This window comes from Miniopterus natalensis, chromosome 14 (genome assembly GCF_054644295.1).
Source record: "Miniopterus natalensis isolate mMinNat1 chromosome 14, mMinNat1.hap1, whole genome shotgun sequence".
NCBI classification, from domain to species: Eukaryota; Metazoa; Chordata; class Mammalia; order Chiroptera; family Miniopteridae; genus Miniopterus; species Miniopterus natalensis.
This window is the reverse complement of record NC_142094.1, coordinates 17,411,944-17,431,046: the sequence shown is the minus strand read 5'-3', so window position 1 is coordinate 17,431,046 and position 19,103 is coordinate 17,411,944. Positions and strand designations below refer to the sequence as shown.

At 48.3% G+C, this 19,103-nt stretch overlaps 1 protein-coding gene across 5 annotated transcripts in view; it reads right to left on the bottom strand.

The window, feature by feature from the left end:
- The window catches only part of KCNMA1 (potassium calcium-activated channel subfamily M alpha 1), a 661,836-nt gene that overhangs the window by 65,567 nt on the left and 577,166 nt on the right, over positions 1–19,103 (bottom strand). For all 5 annotated transcript variants that reach the window (XM_087824300.1, XM_087824299.1, XM_087824298.1 and 2 more), the window contains 2 exons: positions 16,889–16,982; positions 3,660–3,783 (listed from right to left, as the gene is read on the bottom strand). In XM_087824300.1, coding sequence (XP_087680426.1) covers positions 3,660–3,783; positions 16,889–16,982 — 218 coding nt within the window. The remainder of the gene's footprint in view (positions 1–3,659; positions 3,784–16,888; positions 16,983–19,103) is intronic.

Below are 19,103 nucleotides of genomic sequence, written 5' to 3'. Positions count from 1 at the left end.
CATAATGATTTTCGAGGGGAAAATCAGAGGGAACAGGGAAGACTTAGTTTCTATTAAACTGATAAAATGAGCTGCGTTTTCTACCTTTCTTGCTAAGATGAAGATAAAACGGTCAGATCCAATGTTGGTCTCAGCTCAAGAAATGCGAGCATTGAGTTCTAGACTCATCTGTAATATGGTAAGTACGCCGTGGCATCAGTAGGCAGAGCATATCCTAAGTCAGGCCCTGTCGAACGACGGCCCACAGGTCTAATCTCGTCCACCACCAACTTCTGTATGGCGTGACTGGTGAGCTAAGACTGATTTCTACATTTTAAAATGGTTGGAAAAAATCAATTGAAGAATATTTCACAATATGTGAAAATCATATGAATGTTAGATTTCAATAAAATGTTATTGAAACACAGCCAATCTCATTCATTTAGACATTGCCTATGGTTGCTTTCACATTATAAAGGCAGAGTTGATTACCTGTGACAGAGACTGTATGGTCAACAAAACCTGAATTGTTTATTGCATGACCCTTTACAGCTGACCCCTGTCCACTGTGGCCTTCGGGTCCCCAGGAGAGTGCCTAGAGTGGCTCACCTGTGTAAGTCACCAGAGGAAGATTTCCAAAAAATCATTAAAGAGATCTAGAGCTAGATCAGCAAGAGCAATAACAGCCTGTGTCTTCCCCCACCCTGGGCCCCTATCAACAAAGGAGACAAATAAAGGAATCAAATGGCCCCCATCATAGGAGGACACCAGCTTCCCAGGAAACAGAAATGTCAGCCACTGCCGGCTGATCCACTCACTGTATTGGTAAAGAGAACAACACAGGAAGGCCGGCTCTGGGCCTTTGTCTGCCTTTCCTTCTGGTCCAATGCCTCCCCTCCTACCTTCCTTCCTCCCTGTCCACCCACTGAATGCCTGGATAGCCCCATGTGGCTTACAATGCTTTGGGGGTGGCATATTAATGTCCACTGCACATAGCAAGCTCTGCTCCATTTAATCCCTAGAATTGACCTGTGTATTGATTGTTTAAATGCCAATATTGCAATTCATGACAATGTCAGGGTTATTACAGTAACCCCCAAGGAGAGGAAGAAGCTAGCTTTCAGTCCTGATATTTAGAATAAAACAGGGGCTGTGGCCATTATTGGTTTCCCTCTGCAATAGCACAGGAACACCTAAGACATGGGCTGTGAGAAATGTTTTATAAACTTGGACCAAGGGGAACCCACTGGGGAGCCACAGCCCACATCACCACTTCATGGAGTAGACCTGGAGTTAGTTATCTCAGCTGCATGAAATGTGTGTGCCTGGGTACCACCTACAAGGGGTCAACTAATCTGGGATGGGCTCTTAATTATTTTGAGTTGGCCAGATCACCTGGGAGCTAGCTCTCTTCAACAAGCCTGAAGAATCTGAACTGGGTCCAGAGGAGGGGCAGGACATCTAGAATAAGGAAGTGGGGATGGCACCAGCTAGCAGAGTGGCCGAGGCGCAGATGCTGGCCCCAGAAGCTTAGATATGGGGCCAACAAGCCAATCCTGAGATCAGTCACATCCTCATTCCCTGGAGAACCTTGTCAAGATCTCAATTCCTGGACCTCAGCCCTGGAGAATCTGATTCTGCCAGGTTGAAGGTCCACTAGAGAAACCACTCACGAGTGCATCCTATGTCTCTCACACATGCTGCAAGGCCTCACCCAGGCTGGGCCTTAATGGCCTCCAACCCTTTGAAGCACAACCTGTTTGTATCCAATAAGACTTAAATGCATGCCAGCCTGTTCCCTAGGTTTGAACAGCACTTTGTGCCTCTTAACATGTAGCTTTAAATATACTGTTTCATGGTTATATTTTATGTCTTCTCTTTAATTATATCATTATTTCCTCAAGACTGAGTCCATCTCATAATTTCTAACCTCTCATAATTTCTGTCCTACACAAAGCAGTTAGGGTATGCACACCACGAAGCATCTTTTGAGCATCTCATCTCTGCTCCAATGTGACTTTAGAGAGGGCCCCTTGACCACACTGTCTAAACAGCATCTCCCAGTCCTGTTCTAGCCCATGACCCTGCTTTATTTTCTTCCGTATCTGATATGTTATGTATTCATTTGTCCACCTGGGGCTCTTCTCTTATCCTTTACTAGAAGACAAGCTCTATGAGAGCAGTTGTCAGAGGCTGTACCCCAGCAACAGGAGCAATGCCTACACATAAGGCCTGTTAATGATGTTATTTTTCAGATGAGAAAAGCAATAACTCACCTCCCTAAACTCTTTCATGCCAGTAGGGAGCTCTGGCTGGATGTCTGTCATTTATTAAAACCTTGGGTCCCAAGTATGGCACTCAGCCTTTGACCTACCAGGTGGGTAACACCTGGCTGTGTTTAGGTTACCCGGGTAAATGCAGTGAACACTGTATCAGCATGTAAACACATAGGCACCTTTGTGGTCTGAACCTCTGGTTCTCCTGATGAGTTGGACAATGGCTGTTTCCTGAGAATTCTGACTTTCTGTGCTTTCATCTACAACTTTCACGTCTCCAGGACAGCCTCCGGCACAGTGCTGTATTGGCTTGTAACACTTGATTACAATTAAATGGAGAAAACACACACATTCTGATAAAATACAGAAGAAATTCTGGTGGGTTGGAGCACAAAGCCATGTAGAGGAACTGGGACAGTTCTTTCTCAGGAAGGTGGCCATGACATCAGAAACAAGGGGATTTTCCTGGCTGACATTAGAGAGAAGGCCACAGCGACCTGGGGATTAGAGGCACAGGGAGAAAGAACCCTTCCATCGGACCTTTCTGATTATTAATCCATTTTCCATGGATTGGCAAGACAATAAACTGTGGGGAAGCTGATGTAGGCATTACAACCTAAAGCTGTTAATAGGGCAAGCCTAAAGAGTAGAATGAATTGTTATCTCTGCTGACATTCCTGGGACAAACTAGAGGAAGCCCGTGGCTGCTGCAGAGATGAGCCAACCAAGAGCTGGGGCTCGGAGCCCCTGCCTCCCCGAGATGCCCTGCGGTCCATCCCTGTCATCATCATTTCCCCGTCTACATTTTGTGTTAAGAAGGATCACAAGCATGCAAAGCTATTATCTGTTCTAGATGAATACAAGAGGCTGGTATCATCACGTAACAACACAGGCAGTAGGCAGATTTCTTCATGACATTTAATAGTAACGATGACGATAATAGGTAACTTGATTAATAGAGTCCTATGCTGGGTTTTCATTTTCACTACAACCTTATGGGTTAGGGGCATTCTCATCTCATTTCCTTACAGCTAAGAGAACTGAAGTGCAAGGAGGTCAAGTGACTTGTCCAAGGCCTGCAGCTACTAAAAAGCGCAGGCAGCCTCTGGCGCCAGAGCCACATCCACGCAAGTTACGGTGCCTGTGTCCTCCCATGATGCCTTTCACACAGCATGCGGTCCTATCGTAATGAGCCAATAAATATTCAGACACAGGAAATTCTACTCTTGGTTCATGTTCTGATGAGAGTTCTAGCTGCTCCAATATGTGTCCTAAATTTTAATTATTAAAAGTAATTAGGACCAGGGGCTGTATTAGCCCACTGTCCAGTTAGGAAAACCACATTCCTAGCAGACGCAGCTTGGGACAGAAGTGGACGGCATGGACTCGCTGCCTGTCACTCACCAGGATGACTTTCTCTATCTCCTTGGGCGCGCACCAGTGAAACATCCCCGTAGAGTCATACTTCTTCACGTTGGAGTCCATGTTGTCAATCTGATCGTTGCCGGGAATTAACAAGGGGTCGTGCCTGGGGAGGAAAGGACAGGAAAGCCTAAGTGGAAAATGTGATAAATTATAAATGAAAAGTGCCCCCTGAGTGACATCTCAGGGGAGAAGAAAGATGCAGAGGATGTGGTTGTCACTGAAGGCCATTCTTGTGCTTGCAAAATGCATCCTTCCAAAGACAACTGCCCCAAACCACCACCTGGAAGTGCAGGGGGCCTTTGTCAGGTAATAATTCTGCCGTTCTCTCCTGCTCCCCTTTTCTACAATGGCCTTCATTGCGATTTTGTGGACTTGGTCTCCTTTTTTATGAATAGCTCACTCTTCTTCTTTCTCTCATTTATTTTACCAATCTCTCCAGCGCGCACTGACACACACACACACACACACACACACACACACACACACACACACGTTGCTATTAGCGTCGGCAATGAAGAGGAAGAGCTAGGAACAGAGCCTCATGCAGGCTGACTGGCACGAGGATGGAAAGCCAATTACTGGCTCTTTCTGACTACAACTTCTGACGTGATTCTCTTCGCAGTAAAAGCTTTAACAGGCTGCACTTTAAATATTTTAGCAATTTGCCCAATCAGATTTCGCTCTCCCCGGCTGAAGCCCTTTAAAGATTCAGCAGCATGTCACTTCAGAGCAGATTGACTACCAAATGCCCACATCTGGAGTACATGATTTCAATACGGAGCAACATGCTCTCTCCCTGCCTTGACAACTGCATTTGCACTAACGGCCCAGTGACGCCCCCCCACCTCCCGACCGCAGCATCCCTCGCATGAGCGCTTCGAGCTCAGGCGCATCTTAATAAACTTGTCTTGAGTTCTCAGGGCCGCGGTCGCCCTCTCTGGCCTTGTTTGCCAGTGGAAAGGGCGAGGCTCACACGGAGTCCTCGCCTCCAGTGGAGTGGCGGAGCATCTCAATAAAATCAGGCAGGTCTAACAGGCTTGCAGCATAAGTAACATACTCCTGCATCTTGGGCCATGTCTGTGGTCCAGAGTCCGTCTCCAGTAGCGATCCTGTGTCACCTGGGTTTCTATAACAATGACCACACATAACTACAACAATGTCCCAGGCACAGCTAGCTGTGCAGTGGAGCCATTTTTCCTGAACAATGCTGTCCATTCAAGATCGAAAATATAAGTAGGTTTAAATTCCAAATATGTATTGTAAAGTGATTTTACTTTTTAAATAATCTACTTCAAGCATCAAAGGGTGACCTTTATTTCGTTTTTAGTATTTCCCCCTCTGCACTTTTCTGATTCTTCTCACTTATGTGTTCAGAACACAGACATTGGGCGGTCATCCCTCCTGCACTGTCCACAGGATTAAGCTTTCAGGATGTCTACCATGACCATCCCAGCAAGCCTCCCACCAGCACTTAGGATGGGAAAACTGACTGTGTTTATTTATTCCTGAGGATTTGCTTTCAGGTTGTGCCAAATGACACAAACAAGGTGAGGCGACCCTGCAAAGTCATCTCCAACGAACATGCTAGAACATGATAGGAACTGTCATATCAGGCCCAAAAGGAGAACATCCCCCTTGGAAGAGCATCTCAGTGGCTGGGCTGTTGGGAGGTGCTGAGGTGTTGTAAACATCCAGGACCCCTCTCATATACTGAACTTAGTCAAAAATGATAAAATAAAAAGGCAGTTGCTGACAAAAACTGGTCACAGATTAGGGCAAGAGCAAAGTTTGAATTTTCTGTCCTTGAAGAATATGTAATAGTTCTATAAATATGTACTTTCTGGGATAGGTAGATGAACAGAAACCATTATAGAGAAAAATCTTGAGAAAGTGAACAGAATGAACTCTTCCCAGCCCCAGGAAAACAGATCATAGTAAAATTGACCTGAAGACAAAGAACCCTGTTTATTGGCTGGAGGTCTGTCTCAGGAAGGTCTGAGCCCACCCCCAATGCATTCAGGAAATAAAAGATATCCAAGGCGGTGTTTACATAACATCAGCAAGCAAGCTGACCAAAATTCCTTTCAGATAATATGTGTCTTCAGAGAAAGGACTTAATTTTAGTTCCTTCTCTTTCTGGGAAGAAATCATTCCTTGGTAGCAGTGGCCTCCATCCCTCATCTTAGAAAAGTAAACAAACAAGCTTGATGATAAATTACTCCCCAATGAGAGGGAAATAGACAGCTTTTTAACGACAAGCCTCATTAACTGGAGTGAGGGTTTGGGGACACCAGGTATAAGGTGACACTAAGGCTGCAAGCTGTGATTGGTGCTGGAACATCCTGAAGCACCGGGAGGTCTCAGTGGAGTGCCATGCTGCTCCCTGTCTCTCCACAGGTCTTTCGGCCTGGCCTAGCTCACTTAAGTATAAACACCCAGGATTTTCCTCAAAGGATCTGACCTGGGAACCATCAAAAATCTCCCAGAACAAAGGTATTTCCTTTTTGACCAGCCTTCGTACCTGGAATTTGAACTGTGGTTTCTTAAATCAGCAAAACAACCAATAAACATAAACCCCCTCTTCTGAGCAAGGAATGGAAGATATTGCAATGAGTAAGACACAGTCCTTCGCCAAAGACAGGGTCATAATGTCGCACAGAGAGAAAATGCCAATCAGTAGTGTGACACACTATGGTAAGTGTTATAGCAAATATACAGGGTGGTATGAGAACACCAAGAACAAAACTGTTAAAACACCTTGCTGACTGGCTCTTCTGAGCCAGGATCCAGCTTTGAGGCTGGCTACTTTCCCGCATTTAAATACTTGTGACCGGTCAGCAGGGTGTTTAAAATTTCTTAAACTAATGTAAGTGGAGATATGAGTTAGCTCATGACCGGTCAACAACATTTGGACATGGAAACATGTGTATACTCACGACCAGTCAGCAAGGTATTGCCTGGCATTTGAGTAACATCAAGGAAGGCTTCATGGAGAAGGTTACATTTCACATAAGCCCTGAAAGGTGGGAAAGAATCTCAACATATTTTAATTGTTAATCCATTAGGACCATCTCAGAGAATTGAGGCCCAAATTTTAAAAAGCCAAAAATGGCCCCTAAAACCATGGTGGCAGATGTCAGCCACGATATTACCTAACCTGGGGTACAGAGGACTCAGGCCAGACACGCTTGCTGTCCTCGGGTCTGCAATGACGATCGGTGGGAGATGGATTCCACCGGTTGCGTATGACTGACCTGACTGAGAGCAGACTAGGAACAGGGCATGGTACTGAGGCAGAACAAACATCAAGTGTCCGAAATGGAGAAATGTTATAAAAATTGAAGTTTTTTCAAAATGAAACGAGATGTTTCCCAAGGCAGTGGATGCCTCACCATTTGAGACACTCCAGAGGAGCCGGTGGTGTGGAGGGTGTTTTATTACAGACGTCGGGCAGGCCTAGGAGACGTCTGAAGCAGTGTGCTCTCATTAGGGAAAGAGGAGGCTTGCAGGATTTTGGAAATATCGAACCACCGCTGGACATCCAAAAGCCAAAGGGCACTGAGCAAGCGAAGAAAAGCTGTTGGAGTAAAGATGAGCAGTAAGAAGCAAGGCTGACTGATAACTTTTATAGCTGCATTAGGGCTAGAACTGCCCCTCACTCGCTGAGCTGCACAGTCCGGGAGGAAGCTTGGAACCAGAGTCACTGCGGCAACACCAGATGCTCGAGCTACTTTGGTACAGACAGGATACATTTCTTCACCACGTCCCTCTGGTAGTGATTCCAAGAGCCTTAGATTAGCTTACACTGCAGAGAGATCTCTGACATCGGTGAAGAATGTCCACAGGAACTTCTCTATCTAAACTGAGGTTTGGGGAGTTTATGTCAATAGAAGCAAGTCCAAGCATCTGCCACTGAGCACAACCAGCCCTGCTGAGGTCAGGCCCAGAAGAAGACTCAGGGAGTTTGTTGCACATGGAAAATAGGGCCAACAGGAGCCTCCCTAACCAAGCATCCAGCATCGTCAATTAACAAAATGACGAAGAGAATGACTTTCAAGGGCTCTCGGACAACTCCTCAAAGACCACTTAGGTGGAGCCCAGGACCAGTAATAGACACCGCCTTTCACGTTTCAATCGTCTTCTGTATTTTCTCAACTCACAAGGTAATCCCAACTCCCTAAAACACACCAGAATTACCCTGACTCATTGGTCACTAACCACTTGGCCAACGTATATGCCTTAGGTTAGGGTAACAGAAGCCCCAGGAAGTGAGCTGTGTCTGCTACTGTATAGTTGTTAAGGGCTGAATTGTGTCCCCCATAAAGTCTGTGAGTTGAAATCCTAACCCTAGAACCTCAGCAGGTGACTTTATTTTGAGATGTGGTCTTTAAAGAGGTAATTAAATTAAAAGGAGGTCATTGGGGTAGGTCTGAATCCAATATAACTGGTGTCCTTGTAAGAAGAGGAAATGTGGACACAGACACCTACAAAAGGAAGACTTTGTGAAGACATGGGGATAAAAGAGCCATCTACAAGCCAAGGAGAGAGGCCTGGTACAGATCCTTTCTTCATGGCCTGGAGGAACCAACAGTGCCAACATCTCGATCTAGGACTTCCAAGTAAGGGAGAAGAGCATCCTGCCATCAGTTTAAGAATGGAAATATATGCCAGAAATACACAATATCTTATTCAAAGAGCTTGGACCAATGCCCCTGTCCTTTCCAGCGTAACCCACCATCCCCAGCATACATACATAATGAGATCTACTCTACCCGAATGGGAACTTCTCTCTGGTCTTTAACTTACACCCACTTTGAGGAGCAATACCTACGACAGCCCAACCAACACAAAGAGGAAGCCTGGGCTCTTGCCAGTTAACTTGTTCAGTAGAACCAAGAGTCTGTCTCCAAAGGGAGTGCATTGGGGATGGACACTACGGAAGATAGGAAAACACCTGTTTCCGCAGTGACAACAAGATAGTGGCTCCGGCCAAAATGCCTGTCTTCCAGTCTTGGCTCCTCTACTACTTGCTACAGTGTGCCTTGCCTCAGTTTCTTCATCTGTAAAATGGGAGTGCTGATCACTGTCATTACTTAATGGATTCAGTTTGAGGATTATATGAGCAAAGTCCTGTCGTGCATGTTTGTATTCATGGGAAACAGTGGGTAAGTTTCGTGGCTAAGGTGGCACAGCTAGTGGGCAGAGAGGCAAGGCTTTGGACACAGAGGTCTCCTGACTGACAGCCAGTGCCCCCCTCCTGCCTCCTCCCACTTGCAGGAGGCAGCTGGACCGTGTTCATTCTCCTTTGCAGTGTCCCAAGCCACTGTGCCCTAAGCGGCAAAGGCGGGGAGACCAGCATCGTGAGAATTTGTGAAATGCACAGCTAGCATGATTAATCAGTACAGGATGACCCCGTGAGGCCTTGTCAGGACAACATGCTCAGGACAGCCTCAATCATCAGTTAGGGCTTGGGGAGCTTTTGTGTGGCCCAATATCTGAAAGCCCCCTTTAGGAATATCCACATTTTTTTAAAGCAAACAAGGAGCCCCAGTGAGTTCAATTTTTCATATCTGCACTTCTTGAATCTCAGCTCACACGTCCAAAGTCCCCCGCTAAAATTAAGCACGCCTGACTTCAAATAAAGAATAAGAGATTGCTGTTGTGAGGGTTTGCAGGGCAAGGAGGCCACTTGCCATCAATTAATCTCAGGAAGTGAACTAAATGCCCAGCTCCAGCAGAAGCACGGAGCGCCTGCCTTGAAGACAACAGCCTAAAGCAAAACCACAAATCCCTTTCCCAGCAGCGAGCCTGCTGTGAGGAGGCGGCTATTATATTTTAAAGAGCACAGTTCCCCTCACAGGCAAATGAAGCAAAGCCCGGTTTTTTCCTGTGGCAGTGGGCTCAACGCTGGACTTCAGAAATTTACATTCAAGTATAAGTAGCCAAGCAAACAAACAAAAAGTTATGAAAGAGGAAAACCACCACACTGTTTTGAAATTGTATCCTTTGACAGAGGGGTCAATGGGGAAGAAATGGGGGACAGCTGTAATATTTTCAACAATAAAGATAAAATAAAATAGTAAAAAAATAAAATAAAATAAATAAAATAAAATAAAATTGCATTCTTTCCCTCACTGGATGTTTAGGACCTCATTTCTTATCAACTAAGAACCCCCTCTCTCTCCCGTCATCATAAGCATCTCATTTAGACTGAGGCTCAGGCTGCAGTGGTCTCCCTGGGAAATGCAGGCTTGAGAAAACGTGGGCAAATTTCTCATCCCTCTGCGGGCTTTTTATCCAAGTGGCCAATACTAGTTCTGTTGAGCATGTACGTCAGCCACTGCAGCGGGCCATCAGGACATTTCTAAGCCCTCAAAGTTTGCTTCAGATGTTCTGCCTGAAGCTGCCCTCCTTGGCCCTTCCTCAGAGCTCCTACAAAAGTGGAACATCCTCTTGCAGAGATAATATTTGCATATCAGCCTCACCCATTAGATGGAGGGCAGTGAACCCTTATTTTACTCCTTGGTATATTTCCAGAGCCCAGCAAAAGACAAGTAGATGCTCAATAAACAACCAATTAACAAGAGGAGCTAATAAATGATTTCTAGTCTCTGAACACTTTTAAACGAGTCAATGGAAACTCATCAGAACTTTTATGGAGATCAGACAATGTGCCCAGTGAGCGCCCACTCACCTCTGATATCCTGTGACAATTCTTTCTGAGAACAACTGAGGTTCTTCCACTATTTTTCCCTTTGCACGGACTGTATTTGAAGTAGGGCATTGTGATCTGAAGGGAGACTCGGAAACTTGTCTGTAACAAGTCGGGCTGCCTGGAGTGTGCCCGGAGCCAGCAGCTATGACTGATCAGCCGGGAGGGCTCCTGTTTGATGTCCGGCGGTGGGCAAGACAGGTGTTCTTAATTAAGGGGCTACTTAGGGCTCCCATGCCAAGTCTGAACACTTCTGGGAGGAGGGTCCCCGTCCCGGCAGGCTGCTCTCACTGTCCTCACTCCTGTAAGCAGCGGTTCTCAAAGCGTCTCCCACACCAGCCGCCTCAGCATTGCTGGGGAGCTTGAGAGAAATGCAGATTCCCCAGCCCAGCCCAGCCCTACTGCAGCAAGCTGCATTTTAACAAGGTGCTCTGGGTGACCCTGACACATGCCCACGTTTGAGAGCCACTGCTATAAAGCTTTGCCCAGATGGAGAAACTAGGTGGCGAGTCAATGCTCCCAAAGTTGGCCACTGTTGGCAATACGCAGACTGATAGCGGACGACTCTGTTCAGCAAGGCCAGGGCTAGACTGAAGCAAGCGAGGGCCTGGGTGCAACATTGAAGGAGGTGCCGCATACGCCTCACCCTGGTCCTGACTCTCCTATTCAAATAGCAAATGATAGGAGTGGTGACCAAAGCACCTCCAGGTGGCCTACCCTGGCTCGGCTCTCTCTGTGACCCTCTGGACCTCGAAAGGTTGTGTCAACACTTGATGGGGATTCCTACCCAGGATACCACACTAATGACTCTCTCTTGCTGACCTCTGCATCTATGAGCTAATCTGCAAACAAACATAAAAAAAGCAAAGAAAATATTAGTTCTTGTCAAGTGCAAGACTTAATGTTTTCTCCCCTGCTCTTATTCCACTCCACAGAACACAACACACACTTAGTAACCGAGTCCTCCAATGGAGTGCTCCAGAGTCTCAGGCCATGCGTGTGGGTCTCTGGCGGTGAGGCCACAGGAGACTGGAGAGGGCCTCAGGTGTCACCTCAAAAAGGCTCATATTGGGTTTTCAGCAGGATGAATGCTCTGCCTGATGAGGATCCTGGCTTTTGGATTCGGGCGCCTATCTTAGCTCATGCTTTAGTCCTCTCTCCTGAGGTGTGGCCGCCCACTATCCCTGCCCTCTTCTCGCACCATCTCTGGAGTCTCCCTGAAAAAGCCTCAGGCCAGGCTCTAGCCACTCTGCCAAAACTAGATTCTTTTCACCTTCTCCGTAACTACCTAGTTACATCATATTTTTTCCTGCTTAACAAGTAAACAGCCAAGGTTGACTGCCACCTAGCATGTCATCTCTTGGTAGGCAGCCACCATTCCGGGAGGAAGGAGGAGAGTATTGCTTTTGTGTTTGGGAGACATCTGGGGGAACAGACATGTTCTTCAGTCCCCGAGGAGTGTGTGCAGGATGCTCTGGAGGTGAAAGGACAGGATAACGACCCTGTGCTGAGCATCCACCTGTCCAGGGCCTGTGTCACGTCCGCCCGAGTCCTGTATGACGAGATCGCTATGTCTTTCTTTTCCAGTCCTGTCGGGGCCTGTCATTTCCAATCCATCTGTGCATTAAGAGGTAGGTCTACTTAGCCAGGCCGTCCCCGCTTCCCTTCTCTGTGCTGCCCCGTGGAAGGAACAGTGAGGGGTGCACTCGGCTCCCTCCTCTCACTGGGCTCAGGCCATGTTGCCATGTCCTGTGACGAGAACCCGACAAGCTGGCAGTCCTAACAGAAAGGCCCACGGAAGGAGGGTAAGAGTCAAAGGAGACTTAACAAGCCGATGAGTTTATTCCACTTAATGATCAGTCAATGCCCAAGAGGGTCATCTGTTTTCCTTACGTCATATTTCTCCTCCCATTCAGAAAACAAATGCCTCCTATTTTTTCGGTCTCATGACAGGGAGCTCCCTCGCAGTGTTTACCTGTCCTGCTTTTGGGACCATCAACTATCCTCGCTGGCCCAGCTGGGGGCTGTCTGTGTCTTTCATAAACTGTCTACCTGGCACATGGTGCATAAATCGGCACGGCCCGAGCTTCTGGGTCTTTCTCCAAGTTCCCTAGCTCCTGCAAAAGTTGGTGGAACATGAACTGATTTCAGGAACGCTGCGAGTCTTTGGCACAACTGTGTAGCCTGCTCCCAGTCCGCTTTTCTACAGCGGACCCTGGGTGGCACCAAAGGACCTTGGAGAGGCTGGAGTAGGCTCTGTATTCTCTTCACACCTCTGTAGTTATGTGACGTGTCTCTGGGAGGTCACCACTGATCGTTCCAAACACAGGTTAGAGCACTGCCTCCTTAAAAACCTGCGAGGGTTCCCCAGCGCCCACGACAGGAGAGACCTTCCTGAGCGAGCGCCAGGCTACTCTCACAGGACCCCCTGTTCCAGCCACACTGAGCCACTTCCTACAGCCTGAGCACTTTCCCTCTTTCCTCCACTGGGCCGAAGAGTGAAGGAGTTAATAATATGGGCTTGGAAGCTAGACTACCTGAGTTCAAATATTCCTAATGAGCTAAGACTTACTAGATTTACTAGACTTTGCAGCTGTGACTCAGCTTCTCTATCTGTAAAGTGGGGGGAACAGTAATTCCTCCTCACAGAGTTGCAGCTGGGATTCCGTGAGTTCAGAGGTGTGACACTCTTGGAATGGTGCTCTGCACCCGGTAACCAATGCACAGGGTGGGCGAGATTATCAACAGAGAGTTCTTGCCGTCACACAGGGCCCGGTTAAATGGAACCGTCTTCACACAGGCTCAGCCTTCCACACAGAGGTGAGGCCGGCGCCCGCTGTTCTCGTGGCCCACGCCAGTAGCTATCCAGACCGCTCCTCCTCTAGTTTGCTGTATGTGCTTGCCTGTCTCCTACGTTAAACTGTAGTGTTTGAAGATGGACATTACTCTAATCCTGGCTCCTTTACAGACTCAAACATCTTCCACACACCTGGAGGCAGGAGGCTTTCACTAAACACGTGCTAGATGGAAATTAAACCGAGAAAGGGAACAGAGTCAGACGTCTGGAATGCACAGCCTTATGGGTTCCATCTGAGGACAGAGTCTGAGAGCCCAGGCATTGCCTCCACTTCTCTACCCACTCGAGAAGTATTCTCAGCAGCCAAGAAGCATCTGAGAATGCAAGGACCTGAACGTGGCTGTGGAAAGAGCTGCGTGTGGCTGTAACCTGGGTGCTGTCGGGAGTCCATGAGTGTGCTGCAGCTGCAGTCAAAACGGTGCCCAGCGCTCTTTCTTTTTCCCTAGAGACTTGCTAGGGAGTTTGCATTGAGTGTTCAATGGGGCCTGTGAGACAGGCCCCAAAATTAAGAGCCCTTGACTTACTTATTTAGAGACAAAGGCCCTTCCGAAGGGCCTTACAACTGACGGAAGACACAGCTATCTTACAAGGCACAAACCCACCAGCTAGGAGGACTGCAGGATGGATGCTTGGAGTGTGGAGGAAAGCCAGGACAGCCTCTGTAAAATGGTCCAGATTAGGAGCCCAGCAAGGAGGGCGAATAGCAGGGCCCTGGGAACCTCGATGGCCTTCTCCTCCCGGGGCTGTGAAGCCAAAGGTCACCTATGATGACAGGAACCCCCCGGCTTGGGGCACAAACACTGGCCATTTGACTCAGTCTGGCTGTAAGAGTTATTTTCTGTCAGCGTGACTCAAAAACATACTGTGCCAGATCCAGACACACAAAATGAGGCCATCCACCTAATGATTGTGCAGAGCCTTAAGTGACACTTAAAAATCAGGGCGAGCCTGGTACCAGAACAAAAGGAGACAGAGACCTATTAGTGCGGGGTCCCAGCAGCAGTGCGTGCCGGCGGATGGCTTGCAGGGAACCCTGACGCAGGAGCCTGTTTTATTTGCAGAAGCCGCAGTGGTAAATTAGAGCCCATCCTTGCCCATCTGGACTCACCCGTTTCTCTTGGAGCTACTGCTATCGCTGCCCATAGACCACTAAAACCTGCCCACTCTCAGAATGATTGATTCTGCTCAAACGGCGAGCCACAAACTCATGTCGAAAAACCCACTTCAAACACGTCATTAGCTTCCTTTATGGGTTTTTCAGGTCATAAGGAATAGGGCCTGGGAGTCCTATCTTCTGTAGAATAGAAAGGGAGTGTTTGGAGAGGTGGGGCGACCTGAAGGAGGCACAAGGTACTGCATGGGCTCCTCTGTTTTCTCTCAATCGACAACAGGGATCTGGCAAAACCAGGCGCCGGCAGCCTCGCCTTCAGTGCTAGATACTCAAACCCAACCAAACCGGTGGTCTTCATTCACGCACTGGGAGCGAGGGGAAACAGAGGGGGGTTAGCTCCCCATCCTTGCTCCCACATCAGAGTCTGGAGAGCACCTGGAACTCAGAAAGTAATGGAGGAGCGCCTGAGACTTTCTGACTAGTCCGGGCACAGCCCATTCCAGCTGAGCTGCGATGGAGAACCTGCGGCAGGTGGGGCAAAGCATCCTGGTGCGAGGAGCCAGGGCCATGGCAGTAACCCAAAGGCACCGACACCAGAAACGTGAGGTCTGTAGCTTGCGAGCTTCAGCTCCCCGCCCGACCCACGTTTAGCAATTCTGATGTACCGTGGACCAGACAGCTCCAGCCCGGGACGGCTGCCTCCCTCGGCCCCTCTCCGACAGGCAATGAAAGCAAGACCCACTTTGAAAATTCCCCCCATCATGCAAACTGACACAGGCATGCGTTTCAAAAACCCACAGCCAATCTGTTGATCATTACTTATTTACAAAGGCCTTCGGGCAGAAAGTCCTGTAAAAACCACACTTGATAGGGTATACACTAGCTCTTTCTGCTTGTGGAAAAAAAGTCCCCTCAAGGCTACCTCAAACCATCACTTTCTATTGCACGTAAAATGTAGCGTGTAACACTAAAGTATTTAATATATATGGTGTAATGTATCTACGGGAAAGGCATTTGTGTAGAAGTGTGTTGCCCTGGATTTGGTAATTTGATGTTTTGCTGAAGGCTACGACTTAAAAAAGCTTCCACGTCCTACAGAAGGCCTGTCATCTGGTACCCAAGAGCCAACAGAATAAAGAAGGACCCTTAAGCAGCGAAACTTTGACACAGCTTTGAAGCATATGAAAACAGTGTAACTCCTCAGAATTATTATTACTCGAGATCAAAGGAATAAGCCGTACTTTACATAGCAAACAGGGACAGGGAGTTTGGCTCCAAAGGTTTCAGATTTTTCAGACTTCTCCTTATTTATTTATTTGCATCTTTAAATTTAGGCAAAAGAAAGGGTCTGGGCTTTTCTCAACTTTATGTGGATAAAACTATTAGCGTTAGATAAGGCGATTTACCTAAAGGTGAGTGGATGGGAAATGAACAGCTCGCCTGACAACTGGCTTCCTAAGAACGAGAAGCTTGGCGGTCGGCGCCTTTTATTGCTCCTCGTAAGCGGTAAACAGGCATGTAAATCAGCGAGACCCAGCAAGACCGCGCAGGGGGAGGCGCAGGGCTGCTTAGGGGACACTTAGCGGGAAGAGGTGGTCACAACGGAAAACCTCAGCGGCGTGGAGGCCTGCCCGTCTCCATCCCAGAAAGGTGCCGAGGGCCAGGACAGGTGGGTGCGAGGGACGGGGCGGGGGAATCAGCATCGCTGTATTTCAGTAGTCTAAGGGGGAGGGGAGGGGAGGGGAGGGGAGGGGAGGGGAGGGGAGGGGAGGGGAGGGGAGGGGAGGGGGAAGGACATGGGAGGGGAGGGAAGGGGAGGGGGAAGGGGAGGGGAGAGGAGGGGAGGACAGGGGGAAGGACAGGGGAGGGGAGGGGAGGGCGGAAAAGAGGGAGAGGAGAGAGCGAGCACAAGCACTCGCTGTATTTCATAATTAATCTGCTTTTAGCCTGAGCAGAACTGGATTACTTTTGAACTTTGCTTTGGCAAGTCCACAGATTATCAGACTTTTTTATCAGTCAAAATCAATTAACAGAAATTTTATTCCAACGGACAGGATGAAAGGAAGGTAATCTTCAGGTTCATTTTTGATTGTGATGATACATCTCACATATGGCCCCAAGTACCGACAACAGTCCTCGCAGGGACTGGAGCAGAAAGAGCCTGGCCCCGGGCGAACTAGCCGCAGGCTTCCCTCTGATTGGCCGCCGCGGTCATTAGTGCCACCGCTGTTTAGGAACTACACACAGACAGGACATGGTGACAGCTACGACTTTAAAGCCTATGTATTTTTCAAACAGCTTTTCAAACTGTTTTTCATGACAGAATTTTTTCAGCTCTATCATTAACTGCTGACAAGCTGACAGAATAAATACTCCAGCCTTTAAGAAGCCATCTAAGGATCCCGTCCCCTCCCCCGCCTCCCGCTTGCGGGAGAGGGAGGCCCTGGGCCTGGGCAGGGTGGGCAGAGGGTGAGGGGAGGAGGGAGGGAGCTAGAGGGACCCCCACGGCCTGGGACCCCCGTCCTTACCTCATCAGCTTGGGCGAGGAGCTGGGGGAGTTCCGCATGCCTCCATTCCGCTGCTTTTTTTTTGGTGACAGCGTTGAGGGCTGCTCATCTTCAACTGGAAATACAGGCAGCTCATGAGATTATGAACAGTTTGAGGGCAGACTGTGAAATACAGGCACGATATCAAAGGACACACACTCATGGCTCAGTCACTCACTAGGAATTCACGGCTGTCTTTTAGGACCCAATGACAAAGACCAAATGTGTTAGTCAAAGAAGCCGGCTTAGAGGAGGTGAAAGCATCACCTCTTTACACTCCAGCGTTTGAACATGCACTTGAAACAGACTACAACGCTTGTACACACCCTGCCATGAGAAAGAAAGGAAATCGTGATTCATCCGCATACAAAACAACGTATGTATAGATACAGGGACACGCGGTCGTTATTCTCGAGAGGTAATTTTGGTTACTTTGCTTTGCTGGGTAATCAAATGGGTTTTCCCGTAACCAAAATCAGAAAATAAAGTTGTATTTGAAATAGCAGCACAGCAGCTGTCAGCCTGCTGCGGCTGATCCCTGCGAGGCGGAGGAAGAGAGGCTCGGATTGGAGGCCGGGGCAGCCAGTGTTTCAGTCCCTCAGAGCTGGGAACACTGGTGCGAGCTGGCTCAGGAATCCACAGCCCAACTCAGCGCTTGTCCCTCCACCTCCCCAAAAGGGGGCCGCGCATGGGGGATCTTTTCTTATCAGGACGGGAGGACCGGGCTGCGAGGTTGGAGCCCCGGGCAGGAGAAGAGCACCCAAAGGAAGGAGGAGGTTGCCATTGAATGGTATCTCTGATGATGTGGTGAGGGGCAGGAAGGGAGGGCGGCACATGGGGGTGGAAACCAAAGGCTGTTTCCCAAATGTCTCAGCTACACGGATCGCTAAGCGATGTGAGGCTCACACACAACACAGCACACTCTACGGCCTCTGCCCAGAGACACCCACTAATAAGCTTTGGAGATGTATTAACCTGCGTCATGCTTCTTAAGAGAGTTGCTTGGTAATTAGCAGATGCACACGCAGCCTGTCACCCAAGGGCATCAGCGGAAAAATCCTAGTCCTCCTGTCCCCACCTCCTACACTTAGGCTAAAGCGGCAACGTCAAATGGGAAAAGTGGGAGCCTTGGGTTCTTATAGTTGACTGCAGCACAGACTGTGAGGAAGCACCCCGAAACCTGGGATGCACAGCAGTTACCTTAAAGCTAAGAGGAGAAATAATAGCGGGGATGACATCAAAAGATGCTTGATATATATTAATAGCGTACAAGTCTTGGGTTGGAAAGAAAACATCATCTCAGCTACTGATATTATCCAGAAAGACCCCTATCAGCACATGCATTGTATACGGTACTTCCCTGAAAACCCTGAATGCATTTAGTATGTTATGATACATGTTTCCAAAGGGACTAGAGTAATCCAACTACCTTCTGAACCCGCTTCAAGGTATCACGCTTGGTACTTCCCCTCGCCCCATCCTACTGTCAGTCCAGGGTTGTCTGAATTCTGGCTGACACAGGGAAAGGGAGCAAGACTGCGGTTCAAAGTGAGAGCTGCTCGGGCAGAAATGAAGGTGAGAAGGCACCTGTGAATGCCCGCAGCCCACTAACTCTACTGCCCCCCGCATCCCCCAGAGGCCCATGCTCCGGCTGCGACCGTATCAGTCACTTAGGGCTCCAGGCAGGAACTGTGTGCCTGGGAAGATACCGCATCTTATCAGAAATGAGTATCCACAGCAAAATCACAGCGAGACTAAACAGCACTTAAAAGATTAAAGGAAATAAATACCAGCCACATAAATGGTATTGAAAAAAATCACTTAGAGTTGATATGCATCTCTCGGCGAGCAAACAGGCACTCTGAGCTTGACCTGAATTCACCTTCCTTTCACAGGCTAGGGGGCCTGGCATCCCAGGCAATAATGGGGCAGAAAGGCAGTGATATTGAGATTGAGAGAATGTGTGCATGTGCGTATGCGTGCGTGTGAGTATACTTTTGCACTTTCCCCATCTTAGAATGGGGTAGAAAGTCTTACATAGACTCCACCTGTAACACAAGGCCCCTCTTTAATGGGACCCACTTGCAATTGTGGTACTGTGTTGAGGGTGCCTGGATTAGCTGAGTAGCGTGCCAGACTAAATAACATGTGTGTGTGGCAGTGGGACTAGTGGGGGTGAAAGTTCTTTTCCTCTCTA